General features: G+C 38.3%; 1 protein-coding gene across 5 annotated transcripts in view; it reads right to left on the bottom strand.

Moving 5' to 3' along the window:
* ZNF385B (zinc finger protein 385B) overlaps nt 1–24043 on the bottom strand; it is a 136546-nt gene that overhangs the window by 87466 nt on the left and 25037 nt on the right. Inside the window, exon 1 of one of the 5 annotated variants that reach the window (XM_054830820.1) lies at nt 4215–4284. The exons of 2 other annotated variants lie outside the window; for them this stretch is intronic. In XM_054830820.1, the coding sequence (XP_054686795.1) occupies nt 4215–4233 (19 nt within the window). In that variant the 5' untranslated portion in view covers nt 4234–4284. Of the gene's footprint in view, nt 1–678; nt 785–966; nt 1026–4214; nt 4285–24043 lie in introns of those variants that run through there. 2 more of the 5 variants (XM_054830823.1, XM_054830824.1) reach the window with 2 other exon arrangements.

The following is a 24043-nucleotide window of genomic DNA, read 5'->3' on the forward strand; positions in this document are numbered from 1 at the left end:
TGCCCCAGAGAGATTTCAACAACCTGCCAAAAACTTTGACCATTCTCAGAAAGGACCATGCTACTTCTAAATCCCCGTACCCGCAACCTTCACACACTTGGTCCCCTACAACCACTGGGGCAGTGAAAAAGACCACCAGGGTAAGAGAACAAAACATCCACTCTCAAAACAGAAATTTAGCAGTGTCTCTACTCCAGCTACCTCCTCTCCTTCCAACAGACAGGTCTCCTCCAGGGATACGAGGACAGGCAGGCCCTTCTCTCAACCATTCTTTGCAGACAGCACATACAATTAGCCATCGTTCCTACCCACAGAACTTAGGTAACAACAATGTTCTCAGAGTCCTCGCAAGAAGGATGTTGGAAACAAGAGGAACCAAGACAGGTTTATCTTCCTCTTACAGTTCCTAGATTCAGAAACTTTTTGCTTGAATTGAAAATTGAACTTTTATTGTGAGATAATATTATTAGCCCTGAGATTAGACAATAATAAGAAATAGTAAGTATACTGTCCCCTGTCCCTTCTTGTCTTTTTCTAGTTGCACTGAGGTCAGTTGTGTTCTTGCTTCCCTTTGTCTATCTGCCTGCAGTGAGGCAGAACTTCTCTCTAAAGGCACACAGGACAAACAGAAATAAACGTCACAGCAAAGAATTACAGGAAGATATAAGTAAATCATACATAAAGCAACTCCTTATCTATGCAAAGGCAACCTGTATCAGGATCGGATCTTCCCTCGACTAATCTTCTTTAGAGTCTCACAAAAATGCTAATGAAAGACCTGATCAAAATCCCAGAAATTAAAGCAGGAGAAAACTGTTCCAAATATAACATGCTTCTAAACAATCCCTTGTTTTAATTGCACAACTCCGAATCGCAGCCAACAAGGTTTCCCAGAACTCAAGCCAAACCCATCCCCAACCATACACGTCTCACTAAAAAGAAAGTTGTTGTTCAGATAGATCCTACCTTCTTCTACCAGTTAAACCAAGTTCTGTAGGAGAGAGTACTGCTTGTCTCTGTGTCCATTACCCTATTGATTGTTGTGTAAATATTAGGCTTCCTGCTTGTGGAGAAACTACTGCAAAGTTTCTTTCAGTTCTGTTTGCACATTTCAAACTTGTGTGTGGTTTAGAACAAGGAAGTTTATGTAATGTTCCCGAGAAAGTGCAGTACATCATGGCTCATTTTAATTCAGGTATGAATACATGACACAGATGAATTCACAAAACACTCCTTTCATCTGAAATTTAAATAGTAACCCTTTTTCTCCTGAAGGTTTACGCAGTTTTAAGTGATGAAATGATTATATTTTCCTGTTTCTTTAAAGCAGTACTGGATAGAAACAACTTAGGATGAATCTTTCCTGGATTTATTCAAATACAAATACACCATTGACTATAAGGATATTTGAATAAGTCATTCCAAAAGATCTCAATGTTCTCTACAGCTACAGAATATGGTGATTTTAAATTTTTCTCAAAACATTGTAGTATTAGAGCATATAAAAGCATCTTTTCCCCAAAGGCCAAATTTTCAAGTACTGAACAAATCCAAATACCTGTTTGCAAAACCAAGAAATAGGTGTACGCGTCTGGGATATTCACCTATCTAAATACACACTTATGGTGCAAATTTTATTTGTTCACTGCCCATTAGCAGTGCCCATCACTGAAATTCTTGCTCACCTGTAATGCCAGTTTCATCCTTCCTACAGAGAAAGCTTTTTAAATTACTATTATTAGGAAGTATCATTGGGAAAGTGACAGCAAAGTACTTCTGTACTTCTGGATTACCCTTCTTTACCCAGACAGCTCCCACAGGTTCAGAGTCCTGTTCAAACACCGCCTTTCCCAGACCCTTTCTCACCCCCTCATGCCCCTATGACTCAGAGCCCTGTGCCTGCTTCCCTGAAAGCCACTGCCACCAGCAAGGGTTCGACATTTTTCCTCATCTGAGCAGCATTTGTGTTGCTCAGCTCTTGCCAAAATTCATGTCATCTTTGGTGCACAAGCTTCCAAGTTTGATTGGTTTTCCCCTCTCAACAGAGTACCTCTCTCAGCTTAACAGAGCTGCATGTTCTGCAAAAAGCAAGCAGTTTTGATGAGTTAAAACTGGGCTTTTTTGGTTAGTTGGTTGGGTTTTGTTTGTTTGAGGGTTTGGTTTGTTGGTTTGGTTTTTTTTTTTTTTACACTTTCCAGACAGACAGAATTTTGTGTTTTCATAACATTTCAACTGTCCCCAAAGGCTTGACACCAATTTTTGGACTCTCGCTTCTCTCAGCTTGCAAGCCATTTTGCCAGGACAGCGTCAGCTTGGGCTTGCTATCCGCCGGCCAAGAGCGGCAGACAGCTGATGCCCGGCCAGCACGGACTGCCCATCGCCTATGCCTTGTCTCCCAGAAGTCAGGGGCAGCCCAAGATTTTTGGGCTGCCTGCGCTGCTGAGTAGCCATTTGCTGTGGACAATGCACAGCAGCCTGGCCCATTCTGTGGGCTGTCAGATAAGCCACGCTGGAAAACCAAAGATAAATGTGAATCTAGACATTACCATGATAATGGTAGCACAGGGAAATTGTGGCTAGTAATGTTTAACTAAGCACCCTGAAGGCGGCATGGAAGGCGCAGACTGCTCCAAGTTCAGAGAGAATTAATACATTTCTAAATACAGAATGCTGAAATCACATAACTGAGCAACAGGAACAACCAAATTGCCAGATTTCTCTCGGACTTCTCTGCTAAAACCTTCTACAGCATGTATTTCTTTGCAACACAGCAAATTGTCATGACTATGTCTGAATACACAAAATGACACAGAGAAGCAACAGTCTAGAAAAATCAGAAGGCACTCCCTACCACAAAGAATTCAGCACCCAAGCTGTAAAACTATGATCATCAAACAAAACATAAGCACAATGTCACAGACACATATATGGAGAGAAAGAGAACAAGGGATAAATGCTTCTGAAATAGCTGTATCTGCAGTCCTGAAGCACCTACAAACATGCAACCTAATTTGCTGAAATCTGAATAATTTAACTAGACTAAGCTAAATACTGCACCAATCCTAAATTCTGCCTAACAAAAACATCTCCCCTGGCCATTTTCATGCCTTTAGAAAGTTAAAACAATGTGACAGTAACCAAAAATTATGGTCAATGGATACATATCTTTTTTAATAAAAGAAGAGAGAGATAGAAGAGGTAGTTTTAAAAGCAATGGAATCCTATGAAACAGAATTTGCCACAGCCCAAGGATGATCATACTTACACAGAGGAGAGGGTATTTTATAACATTAAATTCACTGCCAGTGAGCATTCTATTAGTATTTACTTCAACATCTGAAAAAACTATCAATGACGTTCCTCCAGACAAGGTTGCTTTATATGAAAAAAAAAAAAAAAGTAAAAAATGTTTTCTACAAGCTAATCATCCAACTACAAACAGGACTTTGAGGATAGAAGCAGAGTATTTATGTTTTCAACCTAACAAGGCATCCTAAGAACGAAGGCATCCTAAGGAACTTTCTGAATGCATCATGCGCATTTTTAACGTTGCAGCTAAGCAGTACAGTGTAATCTGCAACATATTAACATTTCATAAGCTCAATAATTTGAAGTTGTTCTTTAAAATACAGCTAAAAGCATTCCCTATTTCAAATGCTATTAGTATTTATTGTTCTTGAAACTATTATATAACAGTATCAGTCAACAGGATTTAGTGACATAATGCTAAAAGGAGATTAAAGACATACAATAATCAAGCATTAAATTTTTACAACGAACTATCAGTATGCTCACAAATAAGAAACAAATTTATTTTGATATTTAAGAAATACATTCTTCCAATGGGCTTACTAACAAGAATTTTCATTTATAGCCTTCCTTCAGAAAATGTCACGATTACCATCTGAACAGGGAAAAAAAGATAAAGTTCAAATGCTGATTTTGGCATTTGTATTTCTCTGATGTAGTTTACCTAAAGATAAAAAGTATCTAAAAAAATAGATCACAGGCACAGCGCTAATATTTCCTAATTCGACTACTTAGTTCCTAAACCACAGCAGATGAGTACAGCTTTCACTAATGGATTGCTATTAAAAATAAATCAGCAAAACAGTGCATGTATTTCTCCTTCCATACAGCTGGAGCAAGCATACAGCGTTCTATTATGCAGCTAGTTGAAAGACAGATTTCAACCTCCACATGGAATTACTTACCCAGAAGCATGTTTCTCATCCACAGTTAGTTCAGCAGAATATAAAGTTCTGTACAATAGATCTAGCGAAGGGAACGTTCTCACAAGCTCCTTTTTGACTTGGTGCAAGTTTTGAGTGGGGTTTGAACTCGAGCTGCTGAGAAATATGCCTTGCCCCATAAAGCTGCTGGGACACTTTACTTCACTCTCATTGGTGAATGACACCTCTTCAGACTATGCAGAAGTGATGCAGAGACAGGCGGTAGCTGGTGCCACCTTAATTTGAGGTAACAAAACCATAAAAAAAGTCAATGCTTCACTAAAGTTTTAAAGTTATATATTTTAATGTATCTGCCCTGCAATTGGTTTTATAGTAGTTGCCTATCTTTGACCAAGGGAAAAACTCCCTACAGAACTACCGTATTACTCTAAGTTACACAGTAATACAGTGTATCAAGGAAAAACTAAATGGTACGCTAAATTCAAGTTTTGCAAAAGCAAATGCCCCATCTTTCCGCTGTGCTTGATTATATCCCAGCTGAATTTGTCTCCTCCGGTACAAAAGGCTTCCTTTAAAGAAATACCAGCAGGGAGCTGGTTTGGGATTTTTTGTTTAGCTCAAAAGTCACCTACAAGACTACTGTGGACGTGGAATAAAAACATTTACAATGCTGCTGCTACCGTAGCAAGTACCTACTGTCCACTAAAATCCAGCACAGACTAGTTTTGCACAATTAAAATTAACCTCTGCTATGAAGAGAAAAAAAAAAAATCCTCTTCTGATTATAAAAGCAAAAGGCACATCATCTGAAAGCTGGGACTCAAATAATAAATTTCTAACCGAAAGAGCTGTCCATGCCCTGCATCTCCTCACTTTGGGATTTGCTGTGTCTGCACAAAATTTCTGACTCTTCGAAAGAATTTTTCCAAGAGCATCCCAGTAAGGATACTGGATAGAAAGAGTTTTATTTAAAAAAAAAAAAAATCTAAGAGCATTAGGGACAGATGCAATTTGCTTATGATGCAATTTGCAGTTGCAGTAATGTCAGATAATTCCTTGTGGAGAAACTGAAGATTATGGAAGAAACCTTGTGTATAACCCTTCAGTGCTTTGCCTTAAGGGTATAGAGTTAAGATTTATTTGATTTCATTCCTTTTTTACAAAAGTGAGGAGATGGGAGGAGGGGTAGAAGAGGACTTTGAAAAGCAAACTACTTGGAACAAAATTCCACATACCTAGAAATACTAGACAAAATTTTTGTGAACAGATTTTGTACCCAGTCCTTAATAAAACATGTTGTTCCAGTGACGACACTCTTCTCTAGGGTGTGACTATTGGTTACTCAAAACGGCACGTATGAAACTTTAGCTTAATCTTATTTTATCCTACAATCTCCTACTCCTCATTCTTTCTACTAAAACGGGGATTACTTTGATAATTACCTGACAACATGACTTGGCAGCAATTACATGATTTTTTTTTTTTACATGTCCTGAAATACGTGCTATTCTTGTTAAAAGTCCCTTTCTTTTATTGTGGGGGTTTTTTTTAAAGAGGGAGGCGGGCATTGCTAGCAGTAATGATCACAGAAAAACAGTGGAAAAAATGAATCAGCTTTGACATAAAAAGGCAAATAAAAATGAAACCCAATTAAAAATAAACCTCTCTGATTTTTAAGCAAAGCTTGTGATCTTGGAAGATGTGACTCATTCTCGTTGTGCACTTGGGATTGGCAACGCCAAACCTCTATGAAACTTTATGTGAGTTTTATATAGACTCAGATGACTTAGCAAGATGACCAGTATTCCCAAATAAATACTACATTCTCTCATGCTGACAATAATACTAATACTTGCATTTTCTGTGATGTCTGAAGGATTTCTTTTTTAAAAATTTCGCTGTTAACTGCAGAAGTGTCTCCCACGTTCCATAAGCACGTAGCATATTTATGGATTATAGCAAGACAAAATGGCAAGGACTATATCCCCCCTGAACTGGCAGGCATGCTTCCCCCACTCTCTCCACTTGTTCAATAACTGTAATGTCTCTTTTTTTGGCAATGTTTGATAGTTCCTTGCTAAAGCCATTACAATGCACTAGCATGCTCAGGTTTAACCATGTAGCTGGTTCAACACACTGCAGCTCCCTTTTATTTCCCTGTCAACAGCATCTAACAGCCCGTCTCACGGAAGACCAGTCTTTGGTTGCAGAGGAAGGTCTTAGGACTCACTAATCACAGGTTTAATGTTTTAGTCTGCCCTCTAGCTCACATCTAAAATGTGATCTCCAGGACACAAAGTCACAGTTTTAACTCTGGATTTTTCTTAATGCAGTATAATGTGTGAGAGAAGAACAGAACGAAAGGGTAAAATGTTATTATAAGATAGAAGGCGGCAGAGAAGGAGAGATGAAAAGAAAGCAAAAACATTAAGGAGAAAAGAAAGTAAAACAGGCAAAGAACAATGGTAAATTAAATACGACAAAAGCAAATGTATTTTTTTCCAGCTAGCTATCAGGTGCTTACCTTCCAGAAGACAAGGTGGTACAACATTCACTGCAAGTGTGGTACCTACTACCACAAATCTAATTAAGAGGAAAAGAGAGAGCATGAGAGCATGCACACTAGGACCAGAGAGCAAGAACAGAAAGGCCTCTTGAGGAGGTTATCTGAGGGCAAGCGCCCTCAGGTCTCACTCACAAGCAGCTCCTGCAACCAAAGAATGAAGAGCTGACACAGCTCAACTGGTAAGATGCTCAGATGGTGTCCGTTTGTTGTTTGTTTGTTTGTTTTAAATCAAAGTTCATGCTTTAAAATTTTTCCCCCTGTATTTTCCTAGCACCTCTCTCATATGTGGAGGCTCGAAAAGTGGCATTTTGAGCATTTGTAATAGGTTACTTCTTATCTCTGGCTAACAAGTTTTAAAAAACAAACAAAAGCCAGGTAGAATCCCTCAATGTCTACACGAAACACAGTGTTTAGACTTCCATTCTTTCTACGTCCGTTCTTTGTCCCCAGATTGCTTTGAAACAGATAAGGCTCCCTAGTAGACTGCAATATAACACGCATATATTTTTGGCTGACGTTCAGAAACTTGGAGAATTGTACTGTCAGAATGTGGTTGAAGAAAAATGGACAGTTTAAGTAGATGTGCTGTATTTTTGGCTTGAGCACGGAGCAAATCATCCTTCCAGAAGTCCAAACTTTAGCACTTTGGACTTCTGTAGACATTAGTGTCAAACAGCAATCATAGCATCCTGCTGTCAAACTCTTAAGAGGCTTCTCTGCGCGGCCATGCTCACATCCTTTAGATTCAGTCCTTTGCTTTTCATGCACAAACAACTCTCTAGGCTTGCTGTACCTGTTCTCTAGGTTGTATCTTCAGTGCACCATATACTGGTCACATACAGGTGTGATGCAAAAGTTTTTCACAAAAGGGCAGTCTAGGAAAAATGGACTAGAGCTACTACATCTGGTAATAACATAAAGGTTAAGAAAAAGACCAAATTTGGTATTAAGGTTTGACCTTCCTGTTATTGTACTACCCATCATGATTCTTAGTCCTCAACTTTGTTCACCAAATATTTTTACGTATGTATTTTGAGCAGAAGAATGCTACTGTTAAGATCTCAGCTAAAATGAATATCATGAATATCTGAATGAATGTATAATTATATGTGGAATATCACACTAATGAACTACAAGGACTCTCCAGAGACATTGACTTGAACCAACAACTACTATGTGAAAGAAAGGACCTTTGTTCAATACAAAACACAACTATCCTGCCTCTTGTAATAAAGGATTCATACCAGTAATCCAAATTTTGCTAAGCATAAGGAGTGCCAAAATCACCCATACTTTGCTTCTAAAATTCAAGGCAGGAATCAAAGCAGAGGCAAGGTAACATTGTCAGAATACTGAAGCCCCATCAAACACGCTGGGGAATCTGCTGGCCACACTTGAGCAGTACTTTAATCCACCACATTTAATACAGTCCCTAAGAATCATCTCAGTTTGGAGGAGGAAAACAGAAGTCGGAAGCAAGGTAGAATAACCTGACCCTACTGTACAGACACACAGGAACCGGCAGAAGATATCATCAAGCACACGTCCAGGGAGTAACAGTTAAATCCCTTTTTCACTAGATAAATTTCACAGGACACAACAAACTCCCAAGGCTTCTCAGAAATTTCTCAGAATCAAAGGAGTTCAATTATTCTCCTCTGAATCTTTTTCCCACATCAGGTTAATTACAGTGAGCTGTGGCACAGGCAAAGACAAAGCGGAGGCAAGCAACTGTATTCTCCCAAATTCTTAAATCATAACCCTCACCACGACATATGCACATCCAGTCACATATGAATTACAGCTCTTCCTCTTCCTGTCATACAGAGCACTGGATCCAGTCCTCCCTAGAAGTTTTGCTCTAGATGGATTTAGAAAAGCAACATTTAAGTCTACCCCAGTTTATGTATAAAACATATCTCTCATAGTAAACACATACTTGAAATGCATACGAAAGGACTAGTAAAAACTACCAGCTCATGCTGTGCATCTTGTTACTTGTGCTTACGTGAAGCAAATTCTGCTTATTGCTTCTTGTCTGTATATCTACTTTGCACAGATGCATCAAACAAACCTACACACATATATTCATATGTGCCTATACATGCCATTAAACTTAGCACTCTGTACTCTGTTGCATGCTCAATGAAACAATAAAACAGTATTTCTGCTCCAGTTTATGGTATTCAGAAAAAGGAAATATAATTATATCATTACATTCCAGCTCCTTAGATCTTACTTTTGCCCTTTTTTATGACACTCCGCATTGAGAGGTGACCTACAGTGCACCCTCAAAGATGACATTTTGCCTTCAACAATTCCTCCTAGGACACAGGTGAGATGACATATTCCCCTATATGTCACCCTTTTATGGAGCACAGAAGTCTCTTCATACTTAGGAACCAGGTGTTACACTGTTTAAGACATGCACCTTTGTCATGGCCAGGGAAGAGGAAGCCATAAGAACGTAGCATCAATTTAATTCTCACCCCTGAACGGGGATCTTCATAGACAAATTCTTAAATCTTTCTCCAGCCTCAAGGACTGCAATGGGTCCAACAGGTATGCAGCCCTCAAGGCCCTAACAAATACTGATGAGAGCATCAAAGGCATGCCGTGCCAGTTATAAACGCACAGTAAAACCTATTTTTGTTCAAGTCATTATTCACCATCGCCCCAACTCGCTTCTTTGACCCCAGAATTTGTCATTATAAGGTCTAGATGACAGCAAATGTTTTAGGAGCCATCCCAGTAAGTACTTTACTGCAGTTGGAAAAAGAGAATGATAAACTTATTTTCTGCTTTGGATCTTGTGCTCCCAAGCACTGGCGAAGAAGGTGTTTCCCATGCAGTATAGCAGAGCCCCTCAACCCTTCCCTCTTTATCAGGAGCACACAGATTCTGAACGAATTATCACCTTTCAGTTCTCAAACTGAGGTATTGCATTTCTGTACAGCCTTCAGAAAAATTTAGAATCAAAAACCAGTATATTTGGAAATGGCAAAACTTTAACAGTCATATATATCTGTTCCCCAGCTTTTGCTTCCAAAATTCAAATATATACATTCATCATAATGTTCATGATAGAGTTCCTAAATAATGTGAGCAACAGGGAATCACAGGGCTTAAGTGGCTGCAAGTTAGTCTAAAAACTTCTATATAACATCCCTTGATGATTTTTAATTGTATGTATTACAGTAATGCTGAGAGGTGTCAAATCACATCAAGCTCCACAGTACTAAGAGCTCTACATGCACAAGTTAAGAAAGAATTCCTGACCTAAGAGATTACAGTTCAAGCAAGCAATACCAAAAAAAGATACATGTGACAAGTACATCAAGTTTTACGTATAACGAATTAAAGCATCTGTGACTTTCCCGAAGTAAAAAAGAAAGTATGTGATATGCCCTGCTTTATAACAACAAATCTTCTCTACTAAGCGTGTTCTATTCTGATCATTTTCTTTAATTCAGACATCTTTACTAGAGCTGGAAAACAGTTATCCTACCACAAGAGATAAATCTCAGTGACATTATCCCTGAAATATAATAAGTTTTTAGAAAGTAATGACACACCATTACAAAAACCAATCAAACGAAAAAAACCCCACAAAGGCTTTAGAATCCATTGCCATTTGGGAAGCACTTTGTCACTGAGGAAGAAGCAACACTCACGCTCCAGAGATTCCCAAATTATGGTGCAAAGAATTGCACCGTCAGGCTGGGGAAGCCTTTGTGCTTGAACAAAAGCATAAGCATTTTCAAGGAGAAAGGGAAGAGGAAAAGGGAGCCGGGGACAGGGATTCAGGTTGCCGAAAGAACTTTCTGCGGCTTGGGCAGGGGGAGCATACTGTGGCATGTGTTGATACCAGTAAGAGCTACTGGCCTGATTTCTAAGGAAAGTATTTGACTTCACTGTCGTGAATACTGTGAAAGAAACTCTTCAGTTAACTTGAAAGCCACCCCTTTGACACCAGAAATAAGAAAATACAGTAAAGGCTGTGAGAGAGAAGCCATAAAAAGTTCCATACAGATTTTTTTTTTTATTTTTTTTTAAATCAGCATGCTTCTCTCTGCTGTTAAGGGATAATAGATGTTAGCAAACCTATCATCAATTCATATGACATAAACGGAAGTAGAGTAGGTCACAGTCACCGAAATGTTAGATTAATGATAAAAAATGAGAAAGACATTTGCACTGACATGAAAAAGTAAGTTTAAGACAGCCTTCTGAGCCATTATTTAATTTTAAAATACATTCAAATCCTTCCAATGACTAAGGGCCTTAGGAATAATAAAAAAAGAAAAAAAAAAAAAGAACAGCATGCATACTATTTGCAAGGACTAATATGCCACAAAGTTTGAACACAGGCAGGAAGTATCAAGACAGTTTAACTGAAAGAATGAATCCATAACAAACAAACAACACATCCAGGTATATTATATTACGGGCTGACAGCTCAAACTGCATTAATCCCCCATCTTATGGGCCACCTCATAAAAATTATTAATTTGTCCTTTTCCCTCTCCCTGGAGTGTTTCAAAACAAAATTTTAAATTTGAAGCAGCAGCATAGCAAAGACAAAAAAAAAACAACTGATGAACTGATTTGTTTCATTTACATTTTTAAGGAAATAATGACACATTGATCAATTTAAAGTTCATATTTTTGGCAGGACAGGTCTTTTTTGTAAATCATACTCAGAGTTGATGACAGCATTGAGCCACTGACTTGTTCAAATTTGTGCTAGTAATGGCCCTAAATTACCTTCAGATGTCTGAGTGCTGGGTTATGAAGAGTAACATCCTGATGCAAGAAGAAACAGAAAAAGATATGAAACCATGTCAACAAACACCATCCTTGACTCACAGGCTCACTCATTAGGGGATCTTATTGGAAGACTTATCCAAGATATCAATATCTCTTTCTGTTCAGATTTTAACACTTTTTTTTTTTTCCCCCTCCCAGAATGGACATTCTGACTTAGTGGCAGGGCGCAACAGGAAGTTTCTACAGATGAAAACACTTCTGATAAAATGCTGGGTTGGAAGGCTGTACAGTCTAGTCCTAACCCGGGTGTTACAACAGGACTCAAGTATGACACAGCACAACTCTCATAGCATTTCTGCTCATCCACAGCTATAAAACAGATGCTGAGGAAAGTCTGCCTTCAAGGGCTGAGTTGCTTAACTGGCAAAATCTGAGAAACACAATTTCTACCCATGCTCTGTAAATGTGAAGTGACATGTCTGTTCTTCTGTGGACTGCATATTGGCTCCAGTCTTCTCCCACACAGCCTCTTCAACTTGGAGAGGAATTGCACGTTCCCCAGACACCCTTCCCTTCAATCCTTCCTCTCTGCTTGCCACTTTCTCTCACTTTTCCTTTTCTTGGTCTTTCCATCTATCCTTTCTCTACTTAATTCACGCTCCACCGCATATAACTATGATGATACTGGCCTCTTCCTTTGTTTTTTCTTCTTGCACACCGAATCCTTTTCCTCTTTGGTGCTGCTTGAGTTCGGAACTGGGTTTTTTTCCCTGGGTTTGCACAATAACTCATTCTAGAGCCTCTGTTCCAGTATTTCTGTATTTCTGCAATACATCAGATCAATGGCATCCACTTCAGAGCCAGCTGGAAAGAAAGCAGACTCTTGCATCAGCACAGCTATGTTGCAGATCATGGGAAGGGAGAAAGCTGTAAGGAATGGAGCCACCCAGCACGCAAGAATCCGTGTCAGGGTTATTCCGGACATGGAAGATGTATGTGAGAAGATGACCAAGGGCTCTGCACTGCACAGGGGGATCGTTTCTGGGGTCAGGCAGCTGAATTCCAGTGTAGTAGGACAGAATCTGTTGTAATAAATTTCCTCTGAAGCAGATGGATGTGTGTTACTCTACAAAGAGACCAGTCTCTCAGAGCATGGTGACAAGTAGCAGCTCGTTTTTATTTCAGCCTTAGGTGTGAAAGCCAATTAAACTGCTTAACTGACACAAGACATGGAGTTAATTTTTCTTGGCAGCCAGCCTTCTCTTTCTACGAACTCATCAAATTGTGAGCACGGGCTTTGCAGAAATGGCATCTGTACAGACACATCAGAACTAGAAGCAGATTTACACCTGTTAAAATCCATCCCAAAAGGTTTGCAGGTTCACAGACGCACACAGTTGTTCGACTGTTTCTGAGACTCCCTAAGTATTTATATCTACTATGAATACAAGCATATGCTCCCAAAGCTGTGTATGAACAAGTGCAAGATATACAGAAGGTTGGCTGAAAATTTCCAGGCTTTGGATGGAAGAAGAAAAACAACCCTCCCCGACTCGACTCGAGGAACAGCGCTGCAGCAGTGGCTTCACTGTCAGACCTCCACCTATACCATTTTGATGGAAAATTCCATCAGCTTGCAGCTTCCAAAACTAACACTTCTAAAAGCATCACATCAATTGTGTAAGGTATGCTGCTACAGCTCAAAAATCACAGCGACATCTCAGAGTGATTACTTCATCTTGAAATATTATCTCAATCACGTTATACTCAATAAGCTTTCCTCATAGGTTATTTGCAATGTATAGACGACATTCTCTTTCCAGTCTGAATAAAATACTAATCTTGCGATTTTAGCTTCTAAGCTTTTTATTTGATACCTTAGCTGCCTTTTATCACATGCATTTAGGTACGTACTTCCTCCAGGGCATCTGAGATGTACCGGGTTTATGCCTTTGGGACAACTTCCTCACACAGGACATCCTTTCTTCAACAGGGTACTCAGTCAGCTAATCCAAGTTCTCCGGAGACATTTAAAGCACTGATAGCATTAAGTAAGGTAATTCCAGACACTTGTTATGAATTTTGAAGCAATCTAATTTAATTAATTATAGATTGAAGTCATTTGGATTTGCTCAATCAGAATGGCATGCATTTTCACCGATTTTCTTGAAACGAATTTGTATGTTCTTCAACAGATTCACAGCACTGCAGCCTGCCACCTTTTTGGCAAAGTACCAACATACTGCGATGCATGATAGGATGCAGATTTACGCCCATAAAAACATAATCGAGTTTTTAATTGTCATACAGAAAACAGACAAGCATCACAACATTTTTTTTTAAATACAACAGACATGCATATGTATTTTTTCCAATAGAAAAATCTCATTCAAATTAGGTTATTTCAATAGCTTTATTATCTAAATTAAAATATCAGAAGTGTAAAGCCATTTGACTAATCTTTTCCTAATCTGGTGATCATTCCTGAGGGCTATTTCACTATTGTCTGCTACTCAACCCAGCTTCCAAAAGCACTTAGCCTCTGAAACTACACAGAAGCCAAAAGAAACTGCACATACCGTATCCTTGGAAAACTGGGCCAGTTGTCTTTCTGGGACTTGCAATCCTTCAGCTTCCCCTCAGTTTAAGTCTGAGGTATCCTTATAAGAAATCACAACTCAAGCTCTCTTTAAATGAATGGTACTGAACCACAACAATTGCAATTACACCTGCTTCTACAGTATTAATTTAAGCTGCTATGATAGGCTGGTTTCCAGATAAAAATATGGGCAAGACCTACTAACGTGGATGAGGCTTACACCTGTCCTACTTGTAAATGATACTACAAGACAGATTTTGTTGAGCAAGCCAGTTTGCTACGGAAGCTTTATGCGTTGCCACACAATGAAACACAAATAATAAACATTCAGGAACAGATAAACTAAAACCAGCTGAATGAGATGGACTCCACAGTATGGCCAGTACCTCCTTCAGCCACAGAGCATTTAGGCACCTAACAGCACTTAAATACAGTTTAATGGAAATTAGAGACAATTTACATTGTCTTTTAAACATATAAAGGTCTTTTTGACACATTCCTTGAAAAAACACTCTGGATAAATCAAAACTTCAAATGAAGTCTTGTCATCAGCTCTCTGTCTTTCCTAACGTAGCAAGTTATTCCTAAGTCCCTCACTTTTCCCAGTTATGTCTGGCCTCTTGGGCTCAGGAAAAAAGTGATGGAGATCACTCAGTAGTTTCCAGTTTAATAAAATCATAATAGTTGTGTTCTTAAATAGAAAGCTTAAAGTTTAGAGAAGCAAATTTTAATAGACTTGAGCAGAGGACCACTTTCTGTAAATGAGTCAGTTTTTGAAGTCTGTTCATGTTGACAGCTGTAGAACACTACCAAACACCTGGAAAAGATAAGTTACATCATAATGATTATCAACATATTTAGAATAACAATAAGCTAACTTCCATGTCTCCTCTAGCAACAAATGATATAAATTGATTATATAAATATAAATTACGTAATTCCCTTCCCACTTTTTTTTTTCTTAAAAATATGGACAAATTCCCATATTGTTCTTATGAACTGCTCCAAAAATCCTCAGGCCAGCATCAAGCATTTGATAGATGCTTATATACAAAGCAAAAAGAAATTTATAAAAGATGTCTCACAGAAAGGAAAAGCCTGTGTAATTAACTCAATGTCCTCAAATCCTACAAGCCAAGAACTTTATGTCCTTCAAAACCAGTGGGAAGAATACAGACCAATATCAGTCTTGTCCCAGAGCATATTCTCTCCTCAGTGGGTTAACCTGCACAGGGCAGCCATTCTCAAACACATCACCAGAAAGAGGTGGGTACCTCCTGAAACTAGAAAAGGACTCTTACAGAAAATTTTTGCCCTCTTTGGAAATAAACCGGACCTGTAGCCAAGCAATTGGCTCCTTTCAGTGTAAACAATCATGAAAGAATAGCAGCAACAGAACTGTGAAACATGAGTGTTTCCACATTAAGAAATCAGCAAAACAATAATTCAGTATTTTATCCTTGGAGATCTCCGAACAGAGTCACACAAGCACTTGTCTGCCTACCCCTCCCGAACAGTTCAGATACATTTGTATTAGTCAGCATTGCTGGCCCCTGACAAGAGAAAAACTGACTAATGAGACAAGTGGTGCTTCTGTACCAGAGCCAGATTCTTATCTAGACTGAAACTTGAGATGCAAAGGAGCTAGAGCAGCTTTGTCTCAAACCTTCATACAACCTTTTATTTTCATATGGGAAGGCTGACCAGGAACATAGTTACATAAAGACTAACACCAAAATACATCATCTCGTAACTTCACACCCACATTTTTAAGACCAACATCCTAGTTTTTCCTTACAGAGAAACGGACATCTTCTATCAATAAGAACCCATGTATAAAGAGCAGAATCAAATAGAAACCACATTTGACATTACTGGCTGTGAATCAAAACAGAGAGAGAGTGCAGAACAGCATCAGAAGCGCTGGTCATTTAAACCACTTTGGAAATCTCAGTATGAAGCAAAAATATGTTTAACCTTAATATTAATCTTTATTCCTGGGTCCACAGGGACTTTATAAGCAGAGACAGAGATGTGATCATCACACTCAGTGCTTGTCGTGCTGCACCTGGAGTACTGTGTACAGTTTTGGTCCTCACAAATCAAGACAGATGGGGACAGATTGGAGAGGTCCAAAGAAGGGCCTTGAAGATGATCAAAGGGCTGGAGAACCTGCCTTATAAGGAAAGACTGAAGGAGTTGGGTCTTTTCTCCCTGGAAAAGAGAAGGCTTAGGGGCAACCTCATCACAGTATTTCAGTACTTAAAGGGCAGCTATGAAGAGGATGGAGGCTGTCTCTTCACAAAGAACCACATGGAGAAGACAAGGGGCAATGAGTACAAGTTACACTGGGAGAGATTTCAGCTTGATAAGAGAAAAACATTTTTTTTTTTTTTTACAGTGAGATCAGTCATTCAGCGGAACAACCTCCCTAAGGACATGGTGGAGTCCGCATCACTAGAGGTTTTCAAGATGCAATTGGTCAGGGTAGTCGATAATGCCATCTAGGCTCCCCTTCCTAGAAAAGGTTGGACCAGATGGTCTTCCGAGGTCCCTTCCAACCTGGGCTGTTCTCTGATACTACGATTAACCAGTTTTGCAAGAATGTCATGATAAAGGTTATAAGTATACATACATATGCTGATGACGCCAAAAAACTTAAAAAAAAAAAAATCAATGTAGTGAAAAAAATGTGTCACAAGAATGTTAAATTAACAAAACACAGTATTGCCAAAGAGCTTATCTCTTGTTCGCTCCTTTTCAAAACAGACACTGAAACTCTGTAATAATTTCCATCATTCTGCTTGTTCAGTGTTTCTTGCTTAGCCAAGTTCCAAGCCACTATATATAGCACAGTCCATTGAAGATGAACAGTTTTATCTAGTAATACATAGGAGATCTAAACATACAATTCTAGAGCATAAAAATAACATCAAGAAATCTCATTAAATCTATACTGATGAAATCAATCTGCAAGGGAAAGTGGCCATCTATATTGCTAACAGCCACCTGCCAAAATCCCTATAGACTATATGAAATGATTGAGTCCATTCCTTGTAGAGGACCCTGTGAGATGGAAAAACTATTGTTCTTATGACAAAAATGATTATGACTCGAAATACTGTGACTTAAAAATTTTCAAGATCTAAAAATTCCAAGAATGATCCAGTTCGGAGGCTTTTTAAAGATCTCTATTTCTCCGTGTATTCTCTGAAGCTCCAGTGTGAAAGTGACATAGGAAATCCACTTTTATATTCAAATAAAAAAATATTACACATAGTACCAGGGTTTGTAGAGGTGAATATGAAATGGCACTTTCACGTCTTCAGCTTCAATTGCTGAAACATGAGGGGAAACACACACCCACACCTCCTACTACAGTTTGTCAGGTTTTATTTTCTCTCTTATTATTATAGTATTTACAAGAAAGTGCTTGTGGATTATAACTAGCTGTGATAGCATCTAACATTGAATGCCCTTCTGTGCTCTTCTTCTTCAGAGAAGGCATTTTTTATAGCAGATAAGAATAGCCAGTCAATACTGATCTGGAAATGTGCTCATTACCATTTCACGTAAGACTAGTGTCTTACTATGAAATGTATTCTTTAGTTTTACAAACAGAAAGATCAAATCCCAAATCCTTTACTCGTCTTGTTCCTCCCATTTTTGTGTTGTCTATCCAGAAAAAAATTAATTCGCCAGAATAAAGCTATTATCAATTTTCAGTATAATACATTGCCACAAGTTCTTTCCTCTTCCCTGTCTTACTGATGTGAACTCTACTATTGCAATCAGTTACTGTTTTTACTTAAATCATTTCCTCTCTGTTACATGTGAAGATAAAGCATCATAATAAAACAGGCCCTAATAAAATGGCAGCTGATTCTCCAAGACCTCTACAACTGGTTTTAACTCTTCCCTATGCAGATGAGAGCTGGCACTAGCATTTAAATGAAAAAAGCATTAAAATAAGTTGTACTGACTGATACTAGTTCAGGAAATGAGAGACTAGCCCATTAATACAAGAACCTACCTTAAAATCTAGACATAGCCTGCTGCTCAGACATCTTGACGAAGTGAACCAAGCAGAGGCTGATAAGACCGTCTTTTAAACATCTCTACTATAATAACATGTAAGAGGTCAAGTGTTTACTTGTCAATATTATTAAAATGGTGCTTTAATAGATCTCTTAATAGATGGAATTTTTGTATAGAAGCCTCTACATACTGTTATTAAGCTCACTTGAACTAAAACAAAAAGAATTGTAAAAATAGAAGTATTTTCCCCTTTATACCTTCTATAAGTTTTCTTTTTATTTTTGTTCCTTGCCTGTACACAACAGGGGACATGCTTAAGCATGCGTAACCACTTTGCTGAAGAGGATACTAATGCCTTAGTTCCCAAGAGTAGACAGATTTACATAATTTAAATAACGTAAGAAATAAAGTACAATGCTCAAACCTATTTTTTTTTATATTTTATGTAATTATATATTATTATGTAGTTTCTGTTTCTTTCTCAACTTTTTAGTAAGAACAAAATACTTTGTGCTTTAACATAATTTCCCCTCATCACAATTGACTTGAGCAGCTTTCCTCATGAAAGCCAAAAAAAAAAAGGTAATTAAATATGGTAATTACAGCTCTGGTCCTTTTTGTCAGCTACAAGTTTGGGAATCAGAGCTGCTTTTGCTTAATAAAGTAGCTGCTGAATTAAAATCCTGCTCATCTAACATCAAATCTTTCAAAGGGGTAAGGGTAAAATACGTAAGAAAGTTTTCCCATAATAGCCACTAGCAAAAATCTTAATTATGCTGAAACTATGAGATCTATTTTGTCTTATTTTTTCTTATCGTGAATCTTCATTCTGAAACAGATACAGTTGTTTGGAAAATTGCAATTACATTATCCCTTGGTGCCTCTTGATCTTATGAAGACTGCTCTGATAGTTAACATTTACAAGAGAGCATCAACCTCTTAATCTATAAACCGCCCAGCATCCAAGTTGTAACAACAACATTATGTATGAAGGTGAAGTTCACTATGCCATGTGGGAACTGAAAATTGGGATGTATCTTAATGTTAGCTACATGAAATACTGCATACTCACTTTTATGTCTGGATTTACAGAAGCTGTGACAATTTTAAAATCAATTAATGATTTGTCACAAAAGATCATTGCCTCAGATGATTCTGTAGCCCTACTTTCCCAAAAGTAGAACGGCTTCCTCCCTAGATAAATGCACCCACAGATACACATAAACATATTCTGCCTTAGAAGCGACACTGTGAGTGCCACAGTGAGAAACAGCCTGGCTTTTACATTAATAAGACCCCACTCCTTTTTTCCCCTCCTCCTCAAAATGCAGCTTCATCAAGAATTTCTATTAGGTAAGAGTAAGTACGCCTATTGTAGTTCCAGATGACTACCACATCATTAAGAGAAATATATAATTTAACACAGATGAACTACATTTCAGTCTTGTCTAGATTATATGAATACAATGTTTTCATTGATTCTACACTCATGCAAATTAAAATGCGTATTAAAGATTTAGAGAATGAACAAAATCTTAAGGGTCTGGTTTTTAGCTCTACATTACTTTCCATTCTCCTTGATTGGAGACAAACAGGACTGTCCTGCAAACTCTTCAGCTAAGTTTAGAAACCATTAACTCAAACTACAAGGTCATCAAGATAAGAGTAAAATCAATAAGATTGTCCTTCTGGGCTGTTTTCAGATATGGCTAATAAGTCTCTACAGCATATTCTTCTCCACACTGGTTCAATTTTATTCAAATATTTACCCTGGTTGCAATTTAACCTATGGTTTGCTTTGTAAGGTGTCAGTGTTACGGTTTTAACTCTGGCACCATTTCCTGCACTGCTGTAAGGCCTTGCTCAGTATGCATAGCATCCCGGTCGAGCCAGGGTAATTCTCTTCGGCTTGCTGAAGAGAATGGGAAAATAATGCTCAAATAATGGAAGACAGCATCTGCGTATTATAGTTATCACCACTGTTATAAGCCAGAAGGAGAGTCTACATTAGGTTTGATGTTAATTCATAAAACACAAGTGCAGAAATGAGACTCTCGAAATGCAGCCAGCCATGACCCCTCCTGAACAAGCCTACTGCACAGCCTGAAGGAGGGGCTGGACTCCAGATGCCACCAAAATTTGTGTGCGTGAGCTACTGGTGGGAGACCCCTCATCAGACAATGACGAGCACTGGCACAGCTTGTATTTAGGTGTTGAACAGTAACTTTTAAGGCCCTTTGCAAAGCAGTCTATCTCCCTCGCCAATCCTTCTGCCGATAACACGAGCATCAACTCGTACGTTTCTCAGCAGCAGATCACTCCTTACGCCACCCCTGACACTGGAAATTTATGTCTAATGGTCACCCTGGTTGCTGTCATAAACCTGTTAATGGATTATTTTAAAGACTTGTCACCTCCTAGTACCTAGGTAGATGGCTGATGAGGGCATTAATATTTAACCTATTTATGCTGTACAGTTTGTGGAAAAAGCAACAACGTTAAATAGCTGGGCTACATAGACTCCAGCTTTTTTCTACATAATCTTCTTTATTTTGGCCTATAACCATGTTCCTTCCCTCTATCTGTGATGCCACACTTCCTGAGCCTGGTTTTAAAGCACCCTGTAAATGAGGAAATCAGTACTGCCTTGTGCCCTCCACCACTGGGGAGCATACCACAACACAACCCTGACTGCCAAGATGCAAAAAGGACACACAGCATTTTTACCAGAATACTGAAGTTATGCCATGAACATAAGATCCCAAAAGAAAGAATTGGGGGGAAAAAAAAAAAGAGGAAAATTGAATAGATACAGTCAGATGTAAAAACTTTGCATTATTTAACTCAAAGTTGTTTACTTTGAGGATTCCTCCCATCCTTTCAATAGCACATAACCTGTAATAATGGAATGCCTGCTTAATTTAATCTCATTTACTTAATTGCTTGTAAAAGAATTCACAAAGTGTGCTACACAAAGTATACAGTGCATATGAATAAATTCACATTTTATCTATATAGGAATGTATATAATGTGATAAAAGCAACATTTGTGTTTTATCCAGGAAGAAACTGATTTTCAACAGCAACAACTGCAAGGGCAACAATCCCCCAAAACACACTTGGACACCACTGAAGTAGTATAAATTGATTATGTTTTCAAAATGTAATTCAGCTATTTGTTCTGATTCAGAGCAACGTGCATGTTTTGCACATGCTGGCTGGGAAAAATGACAAACCTATGATTTCTGAAACTCTCAGAGTCTTAGAGTTATAAATATGGTAAACGAATGGAAATATCCCATTAATATTTGTACCTCAAAGAGATGATAATTAAGTATATTAGTACTATACAGAACCTTTCAGCTTCCCTTTGGTTGATCTGGATTAATGTGTGTAGATCTTTTTAGGAATAAGAGTGTGCTGCTTTTGGCTGGGATAGAGTTAATTTTCTTCACAGTAGCTAATATGGGGCTATGTTTCAGATTTGTGCTGAAAACAGTGTTGATAACACAGGGATGTTTTAGTTCCCGCTGAGCAGTGCTCACACAGAGCCAAGGCCTCTTCTGCTTCTCACCCCATCCCACTGGTGAGTAGGCTGGGGGTGCGCAAGGAGTTGGGAGGGGACACAGCTGGGACAGCTGACCCCAACTGGCCAAAGGGATGTTCCATACCATATGATGTCATGCTTTGCATATAAAGCTGGGGCAAGAAGTGTGTGTGTGTGGGGGTGGGACGACGCAACATGTTTGGAGTGATGGTGTTTGTCTTCCCATGTAACCTTTACGTGTGATGGAGCCCTGCTTTCCTGGGGATGGCTGAACACCTGCCTGCCCATGGGAATTCTTTGTTTTGCTTTGCTTGCATGCACAGCTTTTGCCGTTTCTAAATGCTATGTAATTCTAATCAATCACATATTAATTGACTACATAAATCTTTTGGAAGTAATGAGTTAAATTTCAGTCCCGTAATCATAAAGCCTGCAAATGCTCATCAACCAAATGAAATTCCCCCAAAACACATTCACCTAGTATTGTAAGGATTCGAAGCATTACAAATGTTCTGGGTTCAAAGGGGGGGGGGGGGGGGGGAGGCTGTAACTCTAAGAAATGTATACTTTTAATAAATGTGAATGCTATTTATTGAGAAATGAGGATGATTAGGAAATATTCTAGAAAGTGTGCAAATACAATTTCTCATACGGTATGTAGATTTTGGTGTATCTTCGCGTAGGTGCAATGGTAAAAGAAGCATGCAGCAATGCTACATACTTCATTCCTATCAATTCAGAGCAGACATAACACTTGATATTTCAACATATAATGCAAACTTCTGAAGTTCCATTCTTTCTTTTGAAATTATTCAATGCAATAAGATTGGATACATCTAGGATAAATAAATCTTTAGGTTTATAAACAAATTAGGTTTCAAATTGCAATTTCAAAACTCGTATGTAACTAAAGAAGAAAGAAAATATCTCCTGAATTTGAATAGTGCTGCCAATGCATTCAGACACACTAATGCAAGTCAAGGTTTATTAAGTATTAAAAATCCAAAATCTTCTACGCTTCTGTAGAAATTCAATCTACTACTTTAGCCTTTATTTATTTAAGCAACTTTGGTAAATGAAAATAGACGGAATCTAGAAACACATTAAAAGTCAGTCATTCTCCATCAACTGTGTAGAGCTTAATCATATCAATACCTTTTCATGTAGTTATTGATGGCTCTGTGATTTTATCGAAATGTACTGCCTTACTTAAAAACACATAAGTAGTCTATCAAAGCAATAAACACATAAAAACGCTCACGAATCAAGAGAATTAGCTGACTGATGTGGGTGCTACAATCTGAACAAAGTTACACCAATTCCAAGCAGTCTTCAAGCATGACACATTGAGCACACCAGATTTTCCACGTCTTACTGAGGATTTGCCACTAAAAGCTGGAGTGCTGCACTTCACTCGCAGAACTTGCTTCAGGGTTTGACCTCGCTCTGATGTACAGCCCCAATGGTACCCGGTACTGGTGGTGAAGAGTACAAGACATTGCTCTGCTTTTACTGCCTTTGAGTTACTGAAGAGAAACTCATGTTTAATCACAAATCTTCAAGACAGTTACTTAAAAAACAAAATTGAGCTCTGAAGTGCTCTGTTGGATTGCAAACACAACACTGCCTTGCCAGATTAAGGCCCTGCTGAAACCTAAACGTATGGTACTTTGTTTAACCATTAAAAACTGTTACGCATAGGAAGAATTATCATACAAGTTTACCTTGAGTTTTCCTGGCCTCGCTAATTTTAATATCCATATTGCTGATAGGAATCTTCAAAAGGTTTTCAGTGAATACTTTTTCTACCCCAACAGTAACTTGAAGTACGGTTTTAGAAAAAAACTAAATAAGTGCATTGCATGTTAACAGATGTATAGAGGCTCGTATTATTATGCAAGAAACACAAGGTTTTTTAAAACACAGATTGTAAGCCAACATGACCTGTGGTATCACATTTATCTGATTAGAGTATCATATTAGTAGTTATTGTACTCTATCACAAATGACTATAGCTATTGACTCAAAAATCAGGCCCTAAGTGAACCATAATGTGTAATTTCACATTATACAGGTTTCTGCCAACTTAATATTCATACACTAAGATAACTTAATGTTTTCCACATGTGTTTGAGACAGTCCAATCTGGCTAAAAGCAGAAGTTTCAAGCTCTTCAACTCAATTCTTTGCACACTACCATCTTGAACAGGGAAATCAGAAACAGATTTCTGGAGTGGAAACTGTTTCAAGTCTCCTACTGGATAAAACAAGTGAGCCAGAGAAACCTTCCCAGAGGTGTGCTCAGTAGAAAGCAGCCTGGCAACAGACAA

Source organism: Grus americana, chromosome 6 (assembly GCF_028858705.1).
Source record: "Grus americana isolate bGruAme1 chromosome 6, bGruAme1.mat, whole genome shotgun sequence".
Lineage (NCBI taxonomy): Eukaryota > Metazoa > Chordata > Aves > Gruiformes > Gruidae > Grus > Grus americana.